At 42.6% G+C, this 22,285-nt stretch overlaps 1 protein-coding gene across 3 annotated transcripts in view; it reads right to left on the reverse strand.

Annotated features, from left to right (window-relative positions):
* Nucleotides 1-22,285, reverse strand: part of LOC144494796 (adhesion G protein-coupled receptor L3-like) — a 978,643-nt gene that overhangs the window by 191,456 nt on the left and 764,902 nt on the right. For 2 of the 3 annotated variants that reach the window (XM_078214145.1, XM_078214146.1), the window contains exon 10: nucleotides 6,368-6,406. The exons of the other annotated variant lie outside the window; for it this stretch is intronic. In XM_078214145.1, the coding sequence (XP_078070271.1) occupies nucleotides 6,368-6,406 (39 nt within the window). The remainder of the gene's footprint in view (nucleotides 1-6,367; nucleotides 6,407-22,285) is intronic. 3 annotated transcript variants of the gene reach the window in all.

Below are 22,285 nucleotides of genomic sequence, written 5' to 3' on the forward strand. Positions count from 1 at the left end.
GAGGACTTAGCATGGTCAATCCATCTAACCAGCAAGTCTTTAGGATGTGTGAGGGAACCGGAGCACCCGGAGGAAACCTACGCAGACACAGGAAGAACATGCAGATTCCGCACATCCACCCAAGCCAGGAATCGAACCTGGGTCCCTGGTGCTGTGAGGCAGCAGTGCCTACCCTGCTGTGGAGGGGTTTGGGGTTGAGAGCTCAGCTTTAGTCACTGTTGTAGGAAATTCGTCAGCCAATTTGTTCTCTGGAGGGATCAACAAACAGCACTGTGACAATCACAATTATTTTACTGATGTTGATCAGTTCCCCTATTTTTAAAAAAAATCATGCCATGGAACTTTTGATGGATTCATTTGGGAAGCAGGCAGGTTTAAGTTCTCATCTGAAAGTCGGTGCCTACAATAAGTCTAGATTTTGGGCCATAATTTACTAGGAGTGGCAATCAGCTTAGATTGCCACTCTGTGCCCAATTACATACCCTAAATTTCTTCCACACCTTTCTCACCTGACCATCCGAATCAGGCTGGATGAAATCCAGGCAGTACAGTCCTTCCCCGTAAGTTAAAACGTCCACTGAAATTGACAGGTCATGGAGAAGATAGGTGTCTAAGACCAGTGCATAAGATCTTGGGGTTTGGGGAGTCAGAGATCAGGGGTGTCAGTCAGGGTCAAACCTGTAGGGGAGGAGCAGGGGGGATTAGAGCAGATCAGTCCTGCTATTGTAACTATTTGTGTAATACAGCAGGAACCATCCAAAGTTTGCAACCTAAATCACATTTTTGGATGGCTCCCAGTGCAGGTCAATGGGCCAGGGGACATTTAAGTTTGCTGTGCAAACCTTCACCTGGGAGCTTCCGTAGGGGATTCCCCAAAGCATCTTCGGGTTACACCCCCAATGCACACTGGGGAGCTTGGAAGTTATGGTCCATTGTGTTTGTTTCTCTTAGTGGGACCTGAATGCACAATTTTCTTTCTCGGAAGTGAGAGTTCAGATGGGAGACATAGCTGACATCTAAACAGTATAACATGGAACGTTACCTGTTGACATCTAAACAGTATAACATGGAACGGTCACCTGCCCGAATGTTCAGAGTGAAGAGTGAGTTTTCTGCCTTATCCCAGTGTCAAGAATGATTTGCTGAACTATATATACATTCACTCTCTTGTCACATTTCTGTAGTGTAAAAATTCATGATTATCCTAAATCAACTAAGATATCAGATTGACTAAAGACAAATTAATAAAGATATCAATAAGGGGGAAGCAGCAGAAAATGGCAACTTGTTCAATGCCACCCCACCTTTAATTCAGTTGCTACCTTGAAATGTTACATCTGTATGAAATCCCCCACAAAAACTGAATAACTCAGAGTATCACAATATAATTCTCTGAGAAGCAATTTCTAGGAAAGGAAGTCTAAAGCTCAATATGGAGAATTTGGCTGAAGCTTCAGTTTGGATTGACAGCTTGTTGCCTGTGTTTTGTGCATATGGACTGATTTCTATCAAGCAATCACGACAAGCCCCTCCTCTACATATTGACTCCATCCACGGATTTTTATAAGTTCTAGCAACCAAGCCACTCCCTTGGTTCCCTCCAACAAGCTTAGCTCATTCTGGCCTACACAGTCTCAAGCTCAGCCACACCAAACTATCCCATCTCTATTGCTGCTGATTCAGCCACAACATTTCCACTCTGCTTCCAGCCAGTGCCTATGCTAACTTCTGGGTTTGTCCACCACTATGCCATGATTCAGGAACAGGAGCATATCTGTAGAACATAGAACATAGAACATTACAGCGCAGAACAGGCCCTTCGGCCCACGATGTTGCACCGACCAGTTAAAAAAAAAACTGTGACCCTCCAACCTAAACCAATTTCTTTTCGTCCATGAACTGGGTCTCTAGTGTGTACCTCAGTTACCCTGATTTTGAATTCAGCTGCCATCTTTCCCCTCAGAGTGGATCATGCTTTTTAATTTCCAACTTATCTCTGGGTGCTCATAGCTCCCTCCCCAGTGTTCTCAGAAAATAGTTACCATCACTAATGCCTGTATACCTTTCAGTGCTTCCAGTTGGTATTTGTGCCCTCAATGCTTTCATTCACCTTCTGTATTCCCAATATTTACCTCTCCTCACCCAATGATTGTAATCCCTCAGTGTGTTAAGTTTCCAGCTTCTCTTGGTATATTCTGTCTTACTGACAACTTCTGTTCGTTGTCTCCTCAGTGGTTCAACAAACTAGCACCTCTCACACGCAGGTATTAGTCAATGCTTCCAAACTTCGTAACCCAGTACTTCTACATTCTATAAAGCTACAAGTGCTCCCAGCAACTGAGTATCTGTAGTCATATTTCTGACTGTTTTCCAAATGTGGTGCTGCCCCACTCTCTCCCACATTCAAATCCTAACATTGTTTCTCCCTGGTTACAGCTCCCAACTCAGTCTTTCGATCTTGACAGTCATATCGATCTTCTACCTCAAAACTGATGAGATAGATATTCAATATATCAGTAAAATAACGTGCAAGAGACACAGAGAATAAAATAGATCCACACAGGCTTGCAAAAAAAAAAGAGACAGAAACAATAAGGAATGATATAGAAGTCAAATGAGAAAACAGCTGTGCTAATTTGAGAGCGATGTTTCTGTTTCTGTAAATAATGTCAAAGATGACCAACTATCACCTCAGAAACATATTCCTGATATTTGCACATTCTAAAATTAATCACGAGCAAGATTATGGAAAATCTATTAATGCTGATTAAACAACAAAGCCTTTACCCTTAAATGTAAATACTAGGATTGAAGAATGCACTCTCACATGGTCTAAACAGCAGCAATCAAAACAACACTTTCCTCAGTCCTTCACTGCACACTCCTTGATGGATATACCAGTAAGTGTGTGCATGTATTACAGCATTTCTTTTGTATACTAATATATTTTTGACCATTGGTTAAAATGTTACATTTGAATTGTTTTCCATTTGTTGATAAAGTATTCAACCACTCAGAACCAATGAATCATAGAATCCTACAGTGCAGGAGGCTGCCATTTGGCTCATCGAGTCTGCACCGACCACAATCCCACCCAGGCCCTATCCCCATAACCCCATGCATTTACTGTAGTTCGTCCCCTTGACACTAAGGGGCAATTTGGCATGGCCAATCCACCTAACCCGCTCATCTTTGGACTGTGGGAGGAAACCAGAGTACCCGGGGGAAACCCATGCAAACACGGGGAGAATGTGCAAACTCCGCACAGATTGTGAGCCAATCCAGGAATTGAACCTGGGTCGCTGGCACTGTGAGACAGCAGTACTAACCACTGTGCCACCGTGCCGCCCGAATAAGATACCCTCAGGAAACAAAAAAACTGAGTACTATTCATAGAATCCCTACAAGTGCAGGAGGAGGCGATTTGAGCCTAGAGCCTGCACTGACAACAATCCCACCCAGGCCCTATCCCCATAACCCCCTACTAAGCCTCTGACACTAACAGGCAATTCAACATGGCCAATCCACCTAACCTGCATATCTTTAGACTGTGGGAGGAAACTGGAACATCAGAGGAAACCCACGCAGACACAGGGAGAATGTACAAACTTCACACAGATAATAAATCAAGGCCGGAATTGAACCCGGGTCTCTGGCGCTGTGAGATAGCAGTGCTAACCACTGCGCCACCCATGAAGGAAAGTGATTTATCTTTACCATTTCAGAGTAAAAACAGGAATTTCCTAAAGCACCAAAAGGATTAGAGGGAAAAAGAAAAGACGACAGCAACAGAAATTGGCAATAATCTGAAGCTAATCCATTTAAAAGATTTGACCTGGCTATTCTAGTTCCCCATTCAGTTAAACAGGTACAATTATTCATATCATCCATTATTTCTTAAAACACATTTCTACAATAGATTGCAATGAACGACTGGCATCTCTGCATAGATTCTGGAAACAGCACCATGGCTGTTATTCCTTCAGGTCACCTTAGTCCTTCCTTTACAATTTCAACATTGGTGAGATAATCAAATAATTTGATATTTTGAGTATAATGTAATATTACATATAACAGGCTCAGTAATTGAAGAAAAATCTGAAAAAAATAATTTATACCTGACTTTAACGCACAATTATTACTACAATAATTAATCAAATTATTACCATTCTGCCTCATTCTTTGATGCTATTCCAGTTATTTCAGTACCCAGCATGCTAGTATACAGCTTGCCAATTTATTCCAATCAGTTTAAAAAGGATGTCAAGCCAAATAGGCCCTCACAGGATGATATCAGAAGTCAAAAAGGCAAAGTTAATTAGAAGATGCGGAAAGTTGTTTGTCACGCACCACAGAACTCCTCGACAAACAGTGGTCAAACAAGGGAAATAGCGTCCTCATTAATTCGCCTTTCATTTGGCATTAAAATGATTTTGGTTCAGTCGCATCAGCCAAGGCAGAGGCACAGCACAAAATGAATGCGTTGTGTGTGACAGCACAACAATTTGTTCTGTTGTCTATTACACTTTAATCAACCCCAATTAATAACAGTCAGAATTCCCAACATACTTTGGATTTAAGGGACTCAGATGTTATCTAGCTTTTGGGGGACTTGGGGCAATGAGAAGTTCTAACATAAAAGGGACTAGCTTCATTCAAAAAGAAAGAAAATTCTATTTTTCTGTTTAAGTGCTGATATTTCAGTATTATTCTGAGCAACAGGGTTCTGGTACATAAACTTTTATTTTAATGTATGGTGGCAAAGTTACACGTTTGACTGAAAGACTGCCTCCTCCGATTCTAAGTTTTAGCTGGTTATTAAGTGATATTTTCTAAAAAGGTTACATGATAAAATGACAGCAAAGGGTCAGACAAAGCACAGCTTCTCAAAATGTAGTTCCGATCACATTACTGCTGGTTAGCTCAAAAAACAGACACAAGGGTTTTTGCAAATAAACACCGAGTGGAATGCAGTGTGGTGATGAGCTGCAATCTGCATTGAAAGCCCACAGGCAATAAGCAAGTGATTAAATTCACACACCATATTAGAAGAAACCCACCCACTCCCCAAAGCATGCTGGAGTTGTTTTGTGGTATGGGCAGGGTAAAGAATATGCTCTCTACTTCTTTGCTGTTCTGGAAGATCTTTACCATTTTTTCTCCTAAGCTTTCTCTCCGACCCTCTTTGTACTTAGATACTGAGCATTGGCACCTTGCCAAAGTGGCTGTTCTTACATATAAGCCACAATCAGGGGGAGCACAGTGGTTAGCACTGCTGCTTCACAGCAACAGGGACTCGGGTTCGATTCCAGTCTTGGGTGACTGTGTGGAGTTTGCACGTTCACTCGGTATCTGTGTGTGTTTCCTTTGGGTGCTCTGGTTTTCTCCCACAGTCCAAAGATGTGAAGGTTAAGTGGATTGACCATGCTAAATTGACCTTTAGGGTCCCAAGATGGGTTGGCTAGGGAGATTAGCGGTATAAATACGTGGGGTTATGGGAGAGGGCCTGGCTGGGATCCTCTGTCAAAGAGTTGTGCAGTCTCAATGGGCCGAATGGCCTCCTTCTGCACTGTAGGGATTCTATGATGGGTAGGGATCAAGCAAGAACCTCCTGATTTAATATTCCCCTCCCTATCCAAGGGACACCCAAATAAGATCATCACAGAATCAGGGCCAAATTATTTCCCTATGAAACCACCTCCTTTTCCATCAATTCCATCAATCAGCTGGTTGTGTTCAGCAATAGCTGTCACAGTATAAAAGGGCTGCACACTATCATCTTATGCTATCTTCTATGCAAGCAGCACAGCTGAAACCATGACCACTAGTATTTATGCAGTGCTCTGAATGCTTATCCAAAGAGATTCAATGCAATTAACCTTCTAATATTGAAGCAATTACAACAATTAGTGTGCAACTAAAGGATGGAAGGCAATTTCCCTACAGGTACTACACCATGAAGATTTCATGTTTTTCATTTTCGCACAGATTTTCACATATAAAAATATCTATGCTTTGTGAGACGGTGCATAGTAATACCAGGCCACCGTAACAGGAAACTCGAGCAGCACCAGATGGGCTGTTGTGAATAGCACAAATTATTTTTTGCTGCTGCAATACTTCATTTTATGGGACTGCAGCCACTACTGAGGGCACCAGCATGCAGAGAATGGCCTGCTTAAAGGAAGGGAAAACAAACACCTTATGTCTGATTCCATGAGCCAACCTACAAAGCAAAAAATTAAGGCAGATAATTTAGCAGTCAGTAAGCCTCAGGGAGAGACAAAGCACAGGGTAAAAAAGCCATTGCATAAAGGGTTTTTAAATGGTGAGTAGGCATAGTAAAATAAAACCATGGCTAAGTTACCTGAACGTAGGCCCTGCAAGAGCGCTCTCTTTTCTGAAGCTGAATCCACAGAGCCAGCATTATCAATGAAACACAGAATATTGGAAAGTTAATAACAATCGGAGGACATGATAGGAAAAGAAAAAAAAACACCACAGTTTCACCTTTTGAGTGCACAACAGGAAGAAACAACTAACATTAAAACAGAGCTCAGCCTGCTAGTTTTCATGCTAAGTTATCCATACGGGTTGTTGACATGTACTGTACATTCAGATTGCTTTTCCAGTCCGACAATTATGTATGAAGATACCAGATTCCCCCAGTTTGCATTTCTTTTCTTAATACCTTCCCTCTATGGAGTTCCAGCATGTTTTCCTGTAGTTTCTACAGCCTATTATGCAAGATGATTCAAACTGCAGAGATGTTCTTTTTTGCATTCATGAATTACCTGAATTTGACTGATCTAGAATCTTTGTTCTAAATACTTAAAGAGGCAGAAAGTGTCAGACATGTGACATTGAATAATCTATTTAAAAAGTGTAAACTCTGAAAATAGCTAATTTGAAACAATGAACTATGAACAAATAATTCAACATTAACAGCTTTATTGTTTAATCTTTTATGTATGTGTAAATCAATAACTTATTTCCAAGACATCCTGGAACCTTTGAACAAAAATGTCCGTTAGTCGTAAAATGAAGCTCAATGAATTCACAGACCCCTGTAACACGACCTGGACCAATGCCAAATTAACTAGACTCAAAACTCTCACAACTTGAAAATGAGTTTCAAAATACACAGTCCCAATACTTCTTGAACACAATGGGCCATTTTAGCTATTGGTCAATCAAGCTTGTCTGGAGTTCTAAAAGGTTCAAAACAAGAAATAGCTGCAAACATAGTTCAATGCATCATCCAAAAGGGGAATTAACACATTATGTTCAATATTTAGTGAAAAAAAGAATAATTTAGGCTTTGTATTTGCAATGGTCATCACTGTTGAAATAGAAAATGATCAAAACCACCCAATGATGGTGCTCTTCAAAGTTTTGTTTCCCGCATTATTAAGGAGCGTTAATTCACAAATGGAAACAAGTCACGTATCTCATGAAATTACTGAGGTTGCATTTTGCGCAATGATTTGGATTGCTATTTGTCATGGTTTTGTACACATTACAAATTTTCTTATTTCATATTGATTGGTATTGACTATAGCCTTGGAGCAAAAACTGATATATGTAGGAAGTTCTGCAGAAGTAGGCCAAATCAAATCATGGTCCTTAAGAGGGACATTGTGCACATGTGGCCAGAAGCGCAAGGATATTAGAAAATGTGCAATACTCAAGGTGTGCAGAAGGTACTGGTGATACGGAAAGGAACTGAAATTGGTTTCATAAGATAGACTCAAATTGACCATACATAGTATTATCATCTTGTTAAGATTTAACTCAGTGAAACCACCTTCCATACAACTGCGTAGTTTTTACACAGCTCATTCCAAGTTTGTGTACATATAGATACTTGCGTTATTTAACCTTTTCCTCACAATTAACCATTTTCTTTTTGGTTAAATGAACTAAGCAGTTTGAATTAGTCTGTTATAAATCATCCTAAGTAAGAAGATTAAGAAATTTGCATGCTGTTGGATGGTTCACAATTATAGTTCAACTTCTGGACTAATGGGTCCACACAAGTCTTGTCTCCAATCCCACTCTATGAATCATAGAATCATAGAAATCATAGAAATCCTACAGTGCAGAAGGAGGCCATTCGGCCCATCGAGTCTGCACCGACCACAATCCCACCCAGGCCCTATCCCCACATATTTACCCGCTAATCCCTCTAACCTACGCATCCCAGGACTCTAAGGGGCAATTTTTAACCTGGCCAATCAACCTAACCCGCACATCTTTGGACTGTGGGAGGAAACCGGAGCACCCGGAAGAAACCCACGCAGACACGAGGAGAATGTGCAAACTCCACACAGACAGTGACCCGAGCCGGGAATCGAACCCGGGACCCTGGAGCTGTGAAGCAGCAGTGCTAACCACTGTGCTACCGTTTGCTGAAGTGTTTATTGTTCTTGCTCAACTATAGGGTAGTAAAACAAGTGATTATTGCAGCAGTCAAGCTTTTTTTTAATGACAATCGAACATGCAAATACTCATTCTGAGGGTGGTTACATTAACCAAATAAGTCAAATTCCATTTTTATTGGATAGGATGACAGTATCATCTGGAATTTTTAACCTGTGATTGGGGATTGTATTCTCAAATTGAGTTTATTTTCCCATGATAACTGAAATAGAAATCTTTATTATCACTCACTTAATAATTAGAGAAAACTTCCATCATATATATTTGTCACTTTATGATGAATATTCAATAGTTTTTATAAAACCTCATATTTAATCATTCACATCACCTTTTTCTGGACCTCTGCCAATGCCCCATAATCCACAACATACAGGTATGAATGAATCTATATTATACTATAGAAATGCAGACAGTCCAGTGGCAAACAGGAATTCTCCATTGAAAATCACAGCTGGAAAGGCACATCTTGCTGTCTTATTTTTCAGCTGACTGGCAAATCAACAAAAATAATCTTTTATCTGCATTCTCAATGACACAACAGGCACTTTGCTGTTAAAACTGTGCCAATATTAACTGAACAAGGATTGTAGAGTTAAGATTCGGGTGGAGAGTGTTTGAGGTGAAGGCAAAGACATTCTGCGGGCCATATTCTAAGCAAGGTGTGCTTTAACTCATGTCCGATTTTCCAACGGATCGCACTAGAATTGTGAAGCCCACCTATTTTCAGCATGCAATTCTGGTTCCTCCTAAGATCCGTTTAAAGCAGGAATATGGGTTGCATTTCTGACCAGCAGATTGTTCTGTGAAATTGCTGCAAGATGCAACCATGAATCCAAAGCAAGTTCCCTGCTTCTCACTGTAAACAAAGGTTTTTCCTTATGTTGCCTTTGGTTCTTTTGCCATTCACCTTCAATTGGTCCTCAGGTTCTCAACTCATCCACCAATGGGAACAGTTTCTCCCTTCCTACCCTGTTGAAACTACTCACATATTTGAACACTTGTCAAATCTCTCAACATCTCTACTACAGAGAATAGTCCCAGATCGTCTACCAAAAATCTATCGATGTTCGTCTTGAATAAATTCAATGACCCATCCTCCAGAGCTTTCTAGGGAAGAAAATTCCACATATTAACAACTTCGAGGAGAGAATTAATTATTTTCATCTCTGTCTGAAGAGACCTCTTATTCTTGAACCTGGTTATAATCTCTTCCACAGGAGAAAACATCCTTTCACCATTTATCAGGTCAAGCCCGCCAGAAACCTACGAGTCTCAATAATTTCATCTCTCAATCTTTAAAACTCCAATCAACTGCCTCAACATTTCCTCATAAGACAAATGTAAAGCATTTGACAAGGTCCCTCATGGCAGGCTGGTGCAAAAGGTTAAATCTCATGGGATCAAAGGTGAACTAGCTAGATGGGTACAGAACTGGCTTGGCCAAAGAAGACAGAGGGTAGCAGTGGAGGGGTCTTTTTCTGATTGGAAGTCTGTGACTAGTGGTGCTCTGCAGGGCTCTGTACTGGGACCTCTGCTGTTTGTGATATATATAAATGATTTGGAAGAAGATGTAGCTGGTCTGATTAGTAAGTTTGCCGATGACACAAAGATTGTTGGAGTTGCGGATAGTGATGAACATTGTCAGAGAATACAGCAGGATATAGATAGGCTGGAAAATTGGGCGGAGAAATGGCAGATGGAATTTAATCCAGATAAATGCGAAGTAATGCATTTTGGTAGATCTAATGCAGGGGGGAGCTATACAATAAATGGCAGAACCATCAGGAGTATAGACGCACAGAGGGATCTGGGTGTGCAAGTACACAGATCCTTAAAGGTGGCAGTACAAGTGGAAAAGGTGGTGAAGAAGGCATATGGCATGCTTGCCTTTATTGGACGGGGCATAGAGTATAAAAGTTGGCATATGATGTTGCAGTTATATAGAACGTTGGAATACTGCGTCCAGTTCTGGTTGCCACACTACCAGAAGGACGTGGAGGCTTTGGAGAGAGTGCAGAAAAGGTTTACCAGGATGTTGAGGAGTGTTTGAGTAAACTAGGGTTGTTCTCCCTGGAAAGGCAGAGGTTGAGGGGCAACCTAATAGAAGTTTATAAAATTATGAAGGGCATAGATAGGGTGAACAGTTGGAAGCTTTTTCCCAGGTCAGAAATGACAAACACAAGCGGTCACAAGTTCAAGGTTCGATACAGATATGCGGGGGACGTATTTTACACAGAGGGTGGTGGGGGCCTGGAATGCACTACCAAGCAAAGTGGATGAGGCAGACATGCTAGGATCATTTAAGACTTATCTAGATAGCCACATGAACAGACTGGGCATAGAGGGATACAAACGGATGGTCTAGTTAGGAACACATGATCGGTGCAGGCTTGGAGGGCCGAAGGGCCTATTCCTGTGCTGTATTGTTCTTTGTTCTTTCTTTAACCCTCCTGGGAATAATCCGAGTGAACCTTATCTGAACTGGAATCCCATTCACGTATATCGCTCCTCATATCAGGGGATCAAATATGGACTGTACTCTCGGTGTGGTCTCACCAACATCCAATACAGTTGTAACAGGACTTCCCTACTTTTATAATCCAACATCCTTGCAATAAAGGCCAATATTTCATATTTTCCATGGAGTACCTTTATGCTAACTTAGTGAATCTTGTACAAGGCCATCCAGATCCTTCTGTATTTGATTTGTTTGTCACATGTATTAGCATATAGTGAAAAGTATTGTTTCTTGTACACTATACAGATGGAGCATACTGTACATAGGGAAGGGAAAGAGTGCAGAATGTAGTGTTACAATCATAGCTAGGCTGTACTCACCATTCTGTTGTCTCCATTTCAATTCTCCCTACCAAAGTGAATCATAGAATCCTTACAGTGCAGAAGGAGGCCATTAGGCCCATCGAGTCTGCACCAACTCTCCAACAGAGCATCCTACGCAGGTCATATCCCCATTACTCCACCTATTTAACCCGCTAACCCACCTAATCCACACATTCTTAGACACTAAGTGTCAATTTAGCATGGCCAATCAACCTCATGTGCACATTTTTGGACTGTGGGAGGAAACTGGAGCATCTGGAGGAAACTCACACAGACACGGGGAGAATGTGCAAATTCCACACAGTCATCCAAGGCCGGGATTGAACTCATTGCTAACCACTATTCCGCCCAGCCTCACAATTTTCCAAAGTATATTCTATCACTTTATTAATCAATCTATATCATTTTCCAAACCCTTTGGCTTTGAGACCCACCATGGAAGATGTAGCAGGAGGTACCGGAGGATCCCAGCAGCGGAATCTGACTCTTTGTGTTCTCCACACAATTTGCTTTTCCACTTGTCTTTGTATTGTCAACAAATTCGGCTATTATACACTTTGTTCCTTCATTCAAGTCAACAATATGGATTGTAAAAAGGTGAGATAATAGTATCGACCTCTGTAGCACCCCAATAATTAAAGTTTAATAGGCATCTGTCCATCTTGGGAGATTAAGGGCTGCACTCACAGTGTACGTCACTTATGGATTTAATGCTTTTAGAACATAGAACATAGAACACTACAGCGCAGAACAGGCCCTTCGGCCCACGATGTTGCACCGACCAGTTAAAAAAAAACTGTGACCCTCCAACCTAAACCAATTTCTTTTCGTCCATGAACCTATCTACGGATCTCTTAAACGCCCCCAAACTAGGCGCATTTACTACTGATGCTGGCAGGGCATTCCAATCCCTCACCACCCTCTGGGTAAAGAACCTACCCCTGACATCGGTTCTATAACTACCCCCCCTCAATTTAAAGCCATGCCCCCTCGTGCTGGATTTCTCCATCAGAGGAAAAAGGCTATCACTATCCACCCTATCTAAACCTCTAATCATCTTATATGTTTCAATAAGATCCCCTCTTAGCCGCCGCCTTTCCAGCGAAAACAATCTCAAATCCCTCAGCCTCTCCTCATAGGATCTCCCCTCCATACCAGGCAACATCCTGGTAAACCTCCTCTGCACCCTCTCCAAAGCCTCCACATCCTTCCTGTAATGTGGGGACCAGAACTGCACACAGTACTCCAAGTGCGGCCGCACCAGAGTTGTGTACAGTTGCAACATAACGCTACGACTCCTAAATTCAATCCCCCTACCAATAAACGCCAAGACACCATATGCCTTCTTAACAACCTTATCTACTTGATTCCCAACTTTCAGGGATCTATGCACACATACACCTAGATCCCTCTGCTCCTCCACACTATTCAAAGTCCTCCCGTTAGCCCTATACTCAACACATCTGTTATTCCTACCAAAGTGAATTACCTCACACTTCTCCGCATTAAACTCCATCCGCCACCTCTCGGCCCAACTTTGCAACCTGTCTAAGTCTTCCTGCAGACTACGACACCCTTCCTCACTGTCTACCACACCACCGACTTTGGTGTCATCAGCAAATTTGCTAATCCACCCAACTATACCCTCATCCAGATCATTAATAAATATTACAAACAGCAGTGGCCCCAAAACAGATCCCTGAGGTACACCACTTGTAACCGCACTCCATGATGAATATTTACTATCAACCACCACCCTCTGTTTCCTATCCGCTAGCCAATTCCTGATCCAATTTCCTAGATCACCCCCAATCCCATACATCTGCATTCTCTGCAGAAGCCTACCATGGTGAACCTTATCAAACGCCTTACTAAAATCCATATATACCACGTCCACTGCCTTGCCCCCATCCACCTCCTTGGTCACTTTCTCAAAAAACTCAATAAGGTTAGTAAGGCACGACCTACCTGCCACAAAACCATGCTGACTATCACCTATCAATTCATTACTCTCCAAATAACTATAAATCCTATCCCTTATAATTTTTTCCAACATCTTGCCGACAACAGAAGTGAGACTCACCGGTCTATAATTCCCGGGGAAGTCTCTGTTCCCCTTCTTAAACAATGGGACAACATTCGCTAACCTCCAATCTTCTGGTACTATACCAGAGGCCAACGACGACCTGAAGATCAGAGCCAGAGGCTCTGCAATCACTTCTCTTGCCTCCCAGAGAATCCTTGGATAAATCCCATCCGGACCAGGGGATTTATCTATTTTCAGACCCTCCAGAATATCCTGCACATCCTCCTTATCAACTGTAATACTGTCTATTCTACTCCCTTGCAACCCAGTGTCCTCCTCAGCTATATTCATGTCCCCTTGCGTGAACACCGAAGAGAAATATTGGTTCAATGCTTCACCAATCTCCTCCGGTTCCACACATAACTTCCCTCTGCCATCTATAACTGGCCCTAAACTTGCCCTAACCAACCTTCTGTTCTTGACATACCTATAGAACGCCTTAGGATTCTCTTTAACCCTATCCGCCAAAGTCTTCTCATGTCCCCTTTTAGCCCTTCTAAGATCGCTCTTCAACTCCCTCTTAGCCAATCTAAAGCTTTCTAGTGCACTACCCGAGTGCTCACGTCTCATCCGAACATAAGCCTCCTTTTTCTTTTTAACCAACAAAGAAACTTTTTTGGTGCACCACGGTTCCCTAGCCCTACCAATTCCTCCTTGCCTGACAGGGACATACCTATCACAGACTCGCAGTAGCTGCTCCTTGAAAAAACTCCACATGTCGGACGTTCCCAGTCCCTGTAATCTCCTAGTCCAACCTATGTTTCCTAATTCTCTCCTAATAGCCTCATAATTACCCTTCCCCCAGCTAAAACCACTGGCCCGAGGTTCATGCCTATCCCTTTCCATCACTAAGGTGAACGTAACCGAATTGTGGTCACTATCACCAAAATGCACACCAACTTCCAAGTCTAGCACCTGGTCTGGCTCATTTCCCAGCACCAGATCCAATATAGCCTCACCTCTAGTTGGCCTGTCTACATACTGAGTCAAAAAACCTTCCTGCACGCTTTGAACAAAAACTGACCCCTCTAACGAGCTAGAGCTATAACAATTCCAGTCAATATTAGTCAAGTTAAAATCCCCCATAACAATTGCCCTATTACTTTCACTCCTAAGCAGGATTGACTCCGCAATCCTTTCCTCAACCTCTCTAGAACTTTTAGGAGGTCTATAAAAGACTCCCAACAGGGTGACCTCTCCTCTCCTATTTCTAATCTCCGCCCATACTACCTCAACAGATAAGTCCTCATCAAACCTCCTCTCTGACACTGTGATACAATCTCTGACCAATAATGCTACCCCTCCCCCTCTTCTACCTCCTTCCCTACTTCGACTAAAACATTTGAACCCCGGGACCTGCAGCATCCATTCCTGCCCCTGCTCTATCCATGTCTCTGAAATAGCCACAACATCGAAGTCCCAGGTACTGATCCACGCTGCAAGTTCACCCACTTTATTGCGAATACTCCTGGCATTGAAGTATACACATTTCAAACCCTGCTCCACCCCACCTCTGCAATGCCGTGCATTGCAGTCCCCATCCATGCATCCCTCACTTTCAGCCCCACTACTCAGGATCCCTCCCCCCCCCCGAATCAGTTTAAACCTCCCTGCATGGCCTTAGCAAATTTACCCCCCAGGATATTGGTCCCCTTCTGATTAAGGTGTAGACCATCCTTCTCATAGAGGTCACACCTTCCCCAGTACGAGCCCCAATTGCTTAAGTACCTGAACCCCTCCCTCCTGCACCATCCCCTCAGCCATGAATTCAAACCTTCCCTCTCCCTATTCCTCTCTAAACTATCCCGTGGTACAGGCAAGAGTCCAGAGATAACCACTCTGTCAGTCTTGGCCTTTAGTTTCCACCCCAACTCCATAAATCCCTGCCTAATATCCCCTTCCCCTATCCTCCCTATGTCGTGTGTCCCCACATGTACAATAACTTGTGGTTTATCTCCCTCCCCCCTAAGAGTCCTGAATACCCTGTCAGACACATCCCGGACCCCAGCCCCTGGTAGGCAACACACCAACCCTGAGTCCCTACCTTTAGTTCCGACCCTCCTATCTGTCCCCTTAATTGTGGAGTCCCCAATCACAAGGCCCAGTCTTTTACAGCCCCTAACCACCTGAGCTTTCTCACTCGGCTCACCCCCAGAGATCTGCTCCCTATGCTCAGTTGATTCCTCCTCAACTGTAGCCTCCAGCACCGAAAACCTATTATGGAGGGGAACCGCCCCAGGGGATTGTCTTCCCGATTGCTTCTTACCCCTCCTCCTGGCATTGACCCAAGCCTCATTTCTAGGAGTTACTATTTCTCTATAACTCCTATCAACTTCCACCTCCGCCTCCCGAATTATGCGGAGTTCCTCTACCTCCCCCTCCAGCTCCTTTACACGCTCCTCCAGAAGCTGCAATCTAATGCACTTCTTACAACTAAAATCTCCTGAAACACTACTGGATTTCCTCACCACATACATCCCACAGGAGATGCAGCATACTGCCTGAACTGCCATCCCTGAAGCCATTACCAGCAAGAAAAAAAGAAAACAAAAAACTTCCCCACACTTCCCCAACTGTCACTCTCCACTGCAGCCCGAGCAGCACTCCCTCACTGAGACACCAACTGTCACACTCTACTGCAGCCCGAGCAGCACTCCCTCACTTTTAGTTGTGATTGTAGAGGTTTATTCACGACTAGCAATCTCTTAGCTGGCACAGATGAATAGCAGTGGCCCAAGGGTGAGTGATGTTTTTTTCTTTCCACTAGGCTCACTTTTCCATCATGTGGTCATTTTATTTGTCCTCTCCTTTCACCATCCCTATTCTACCTGCTTGTCAACAGACAAACTGATCAGCAGCAAGGACGTCCCATGCATCAACTCGAATTTCAGTCAACTTTCACTTGCAGGTGTCCTTGTATCACAGTGTGGGCGACCTATTGGTCTTGTGCTGATAACCATGTCTGTAGGAATGAGGTTGTCATCCATTCAGCACACAGAGTTACTGCAGACTCAAGATGGCAAACGTTGTGGGGCCCTCTTTTCTTGGCTTGGACATGTTTTCCATGTAAAAAGGAGGATGCTGAGAACATAGTCCTGATTAACAAAAGCATTTTCAGTTATTTTCAGTTAGTTTGCTGTTGATCCACACTCAACTTCTCAACTTTGACATGACAGCTGTGATGTTGGCAATCCTGCTGCCGATCTTGGTATCAGGGGACATGTTGCTGGTGATTTTTAATCCTAGGTTGTGGAGCTGTCAACGACATCCAGAATGAGAATCCAGAATGCTAATGTTGATGGAAGGTGCAGTTTCTACATTCTCATCCATAACTTTGATCATTCTGATGTAGATTGGCAGTCCAAACTCCTCAAAGATCTGGGAGAAATGATCTACAAGCTGTTGCAAGTGAACTTCAGTCTGGGATGCCAGTGTGGTGGAATGAGCAAACTGCAACTCATGGACCAGGATTTTACGCTCTTTGGTCATGGTTTGCAGTTTTGCCAAGTTGAACAGCTTGCTCTCATCTCTGGCATGCAAGTAGACATCCTCTTCGAGTTGCTGAAAGTGTACAAGATCAGCATGGAGAAGTATGTGCCAAAGAGAGTTGGCACCAGGATGTAGACCTGTTTTATACCACTGCTGACCTTGAAATCATTTGATGTTGCTCCACTGTAACTGATGGAACCGTGCATGTTCTCAAGGAAGGAAGAAATTATGCCTATGGTGCCCAGGAGTTCGGGAGGGCAGCCAATTTACTTCTGTTTGAAGAGTCTGTCCCTGTTGATTTACAGTTTGCCAACCCAAAAATGACCCATTTATTGTGACCGTTTTGTGTTAGTTAGCTAATCCTCTGAAGATTTAAATATATTACCTGCAATGCTATAAGCTCTTAACTTGTGAAGTGACCTTTTTTTTGAGGGAACTTATTGGAATGCCTTTTGGAAATCCAAGTATACTACATTGACTCATTCCCCTTTAACTACCCTGTTTGTTACATCCTTAAAGGATTCTAATAAATTTGTCAAACACTTTAAAAAAAAAGACTGATTCTGCTTGATTGTATTATGATTTTCTATATTTCCTAAGACTTCACTAATAATGAATTCTAGCATTTTCCCAAAGACAAATCTTAGGCTAGGGGAATATTGTTTCCTGCTCTCTGTCTGCCTCCTTCTTTGAATAGAAATTTTGCTGTTTTGGATCCTTCAAGAATCTAGGAAATTTGAGAAGATTACACTCACTGTCTATGCAGACACCTCTTTTAAGACCCCAGGATACCAGCCATCAGGTCCAAAAGACTGGCAGACTTTAGTCCCATCTGTTTTCTTAGTACTTCTTCCTTGGTGATAGTGACTTTTAAGTTCTTCCCTCCCTTTTCCCCCTCTTGATTTTCTACTGTTACTTGGCATGCTTGTAATGTCTTCTACCATGAAAACAGATACAAAATACTTGTTCAAAGTCTCTACCATTTCTTTGTTTCCATTATTATATCCCCAGTCTATCCTCTTAAGGTACTAATGCTCACATAGCTACTCTCTTCCTTTTCATATACTTGTAGAAGCTGTTACTATCTGTTTTTATATTGCTCACTAGTTTATACTCATATTCTAATTTCTCCCCATTATTCTTTCAGTGATCGTTTATTGGTTTCTAAAATTTTCCCAATCTTCTAGTCCAGCACTAATCTTAGCAGCATTGTACATCTTTTCTTTCAATTTGATACCAGCCTTATGGAGAGAGGGCAGGAAGGTGCAGAGGAGGCCAAGATGAATTGGGGGAGTCCAGAACCAGGGGTCACAGTCTGAGGATTCAGGGCCGACCATTAGGATGGAGATAAGGAAACATTTCTTCACCCAAAGAATGGTGAGCCTGTGGAATTCATTACCACAGAATGCCAAAACATTGAATGCATTCAAGAGGTGGCTAGATATAGCACTTGGGGCAAATGGGATCAAAGGTTATGGGAAAAAAGCAGGATTAGGCTATTGAGTTGGATGATCAACCATGATCGTAATGAATGGCGCGGAGCAGGCTCGAAGGACCAAATGGCCTCTTCCTGCTCCTATCTTCTACGTTTCTATGAGATCAGCTATGATCATATTGAATGGCAGGCTCAAGGGACTGGATTGCCTACACCTGCTCCTATTGCTCAATTTCTGTAAATCTGATTTGTCCAATCCACATGATGATAAAAATCACCCATAATTATTGCAGCACCTTTCTTACAAACTCATATTTTTTCTTGATTTTTACTCTGCCCTACATTGCCGCTAGAAAAAAAACTTTTAGTGAACTTAGAAACTATTCCCACAAGTAATTTATTTCCCTTGATATTTTTTTAATCACCATCCAAACTGATTCTACATCTTGATCTTTGAGCCAAGGTCATTTCTCATTTCTGTATGGGTCTCAGCCACCATTAACAGAGCCACACGTCTTTTCCCTTTCTTCCTATCCTTTTGAAATGTCAAATTTCAATATTTGGTTCCCAGCCTTGGTAACAAGAGTTGGGAAATCATGTTGCAGCTATTTAAAACCTTGGTTAGGAGCATTTGGAGTATTGCGTGCAGTTCTGGTCGCCACAGTACCAGGACAAGGAAACTTTGGAGAGAATGCAAAGAAGGTACACCAGGATGTTGCCTGGTCTTGAGGATGTTGACTATGAGGAAAGGTTGAATAAACCAGGATTATTTTCACTGGAAAGACATAGACAGGGTGGATAATCAGAGGCTTTTTCTAAGGGTGGAAGTGTCAATTACAAGGGGGCACAGGTTCAAGGTGAGGGGGGAAAGTTTGAGGGAGAAGTGTGGGGGAAATATTTCATGGAGAGTGGTGGGTGCCTGGAGTGTGCTGCCAGAGAAGGTGGTGGAAGCAGGCACATTCACAACATTTAAGAGGCATCTGGATGGGTACATGAATAAGGAGGGAATAGAGGGATACGGACCAAGTAAGGGCAAAAGTTTTTTTTGGTTTAGCTCGGGCATCATGATCAGTTTGGGTTTAAAGGGCCGAAGGGCCTGTTCCTGTGCTGTATTTTTCTTTGTTCTAACCTTGCAACCACGACTCTATAATGGTCATCATATCATACCCATTTATTTGTATTTGTGCCATCAGCTCATCTATCTTGATCAGAATGCTGCATACAATCAGATAAGGAGCCTTTAATTCTGTCATTTTGACCATTCTTCTATACCTTGATCCTATATGCTGTTTTGTATGCTCTGTCCTTTTCTATCACACTGTGGTTACCACTACCCATATTGTCACCCTATACTATTGCCTTGTCCAATTCAAACTTGTGAAATGAGCTCTCCCCCATTTCCCCACTGGTTACTTTAAAGTCCTCCCTCCAGCACTGGTTGTTTGGTTTGTCAGAATACAGGTTCTAGCGTGTTCAAGTGAAGCCAACCCCAATGGAGCAGCTCTCTCTTTCCCCAGTGTCAAACTCATTTGTCCCACTCCAATCTTTGAGCCACAAATTCAACATTATGAGAATTGACTTGTGGTTCAGGTAGTCATCCAGAGATTATTAGCTTTGCGACTCTGCTTTCTAATTTAGCCCCTAGCTGTTCATACTCCCTGAACAATGTCATTGGTACCAACATGGGCTACACCAACTGAATCCTTGCGCTCCCACTCAAAGTTCCTCTCCAGTCTGGACCAGATGCTCCTAACTCTGGCACTGGGCAAGCAAGATGTGGAGATGCCGGCGTTGGACTGGGGTAAATTCTGTTCACAAACAGAACTTATAAAGACACAGACTCAATTTACATGAATAATGGTTGGAATGCGAATACTTACAACTAATCCAGTCTTTAAGAAACAAAACAATGGGAGTGGAGAGAGCATCAAGACAGGCTAAAAAGATGTGTATTGTCTCCAGACAAGACAGCCAGTGAAACTCTGCAGGTCCACGCAACTGTGGGGGTTACAGATAGTGTGACATGAACCCAATATCCCGGTTGAGGCCGTCCTTGTGTGTGCGGAACTTGGCTATCAGTTTCTGCTCAGCGACTCTGCGCTGTCGTGTGTCGCGAAGGCCGCCTTGGAGAACGCTTACCCGAATATCAGAGGCCGAATGCCCGGTCACGGGCATTCGGCCTCTGATATTCGGGTAAGCGTTCTCCAAGGCGGCCTTCGCGACACACGACAGCGCAGAGTCGCTGAGCAGAAACTGATAGCCAAGTTCCGCACACACAAGGACGGCCTCAACCGGGATATTGGGTTCATGTCACACTATCTGTAACCCCCACAGTTGCGTGGACCTGCAGAGTTTCACTGGCTGTCTTGTCTGGAGACAATACACATCTTTTTAGCCTGTCTTGATGCTCTCTCCACTCCCATTGTTTTGTTTCTTAAAGACTGGATTAGTTGTAAGTATTCGCATTCCAACCATTATTCATGTAAATTGAGTCTGTGTCTTTATAAGTTCTGTTTATGAACAGAATTCCCACTCACCTGAAGAAGGGGCTTAGAGCCTCGAAAGCTTGTGTGGCTTTTGCTACCAAATAAACCTGTTGGACTTTAACCTGGTGTTGTTAAACTTCTTACTGGGCAAGCAACACAGTCTTCAAGACTACGCTCACTGTTGCAGAGAACACTACCTAACCACCGAACGATATTGTTTCCTAATACTATTACTAATCCTGTTACTAATACTATTTATTCCCCTGACTTGAATGGCCCCATGTACTAAGGTACTCTGGTCTGTTTGCTTATCCTCCTTCATTCTTTGCTCTCGTCCACAAAGACTTCAAGAATCTCGTACCCTTTGGACAATTGCAAGGGCTACGACTCCCCCAGTGCTACCTTCTGGATCTTGAAATCTGCCTCACTCATTGTCTACCCTTTTTATCCCTGATCATGGGCCAAATGTGATGTACTTAACCTAAGGGGTGTGACTGCATCCCTGATCAAAGTATCCAGCTTTCCCCCTTCCTGATGCATCGCTGTCTCCAAAGCTCAGATTCCAGCTCATCAACTTTGAGCAGTAGTTCCTCAAGCTGCAGATTCTTATTGTGGATATGATTGTCATGGATTACATTGGTGTCCACCAACACCCACATGCTATAATTGCAACACATTACCTGCCCTGCTATATTTATTGTATTTTATTTAAACAGTTATGTTTATGTTTGAGTTTCCAAATACTCAGTTTCCAAGTACTGAGTTTCCAAATACTGTTTCCAAGTACTTGAGTTTCCAAATACTGTGACTGTAGTCACAGCAAGCAGTTTAACTAGTTAAGCTAAAGATTTTAAAAGTTCTTATATCTCACCAATCTTTGTTTAAACCATTGCCCTAGTAATGGAGGAAATAAAACACTAAACAATCATCCACCCTCTCATCTAATAGGTTTTGCTGTCTCTCAGCTTCCAATCTCAGTCCTCTCCTTGCTCTTATACACAATACCACTGTGCCAATTCCCTTGCTCACCAAACAATGCTACAAATTTTGTGCCATTTAACAATTCTGAAATTGTACATACATACATAAGTCTAAGTTATTAATACAGATCAAGAAAAGCAGTGGTCCTAATTTCAAGCCCAATATAGGAGCCCCACCATATATCTTCCAGTCTGGAAAAAAAATGTTCACCACATCGGTTTTCGGTAACTCAGTTAACTTCATGTCCATACTGCCACTGCCCCTTTTATTCCATGGGCTTTAATCCTCTTGACAGGTCTATGTGCCACTTTATCAAATGTCGTTTGGGAATCCAAGTAAACCATATCAGCTGCACTATCCTCACATCAACTCTCTCCATCACCTCAACAAAAAACTCCAGTGAGTTAATTGAATGTGATTTGTCCTCAATAAATCTGTGCTGGCTTTCCTTGTTTAATCCACATCTGTCCACATGGCTGTTAATTTTGCCATTATATTTCCTAAATATTTTACCACCACTGAAGT

The sequence above is a fragment of the Mustelus asterias genome, chromosome 6 (genome assembly GCF_964213995.1).
Source record: "Mustelus asterias chromosome 6, sMusAst1.hap1.1, whole genome shotgun sequence".
NCBI lineage: Eukaryota > Metazoa > Chordata > Chondrichthyes > Carcharhiniformes > Triakidae > Mustelus > Mustelus asterias.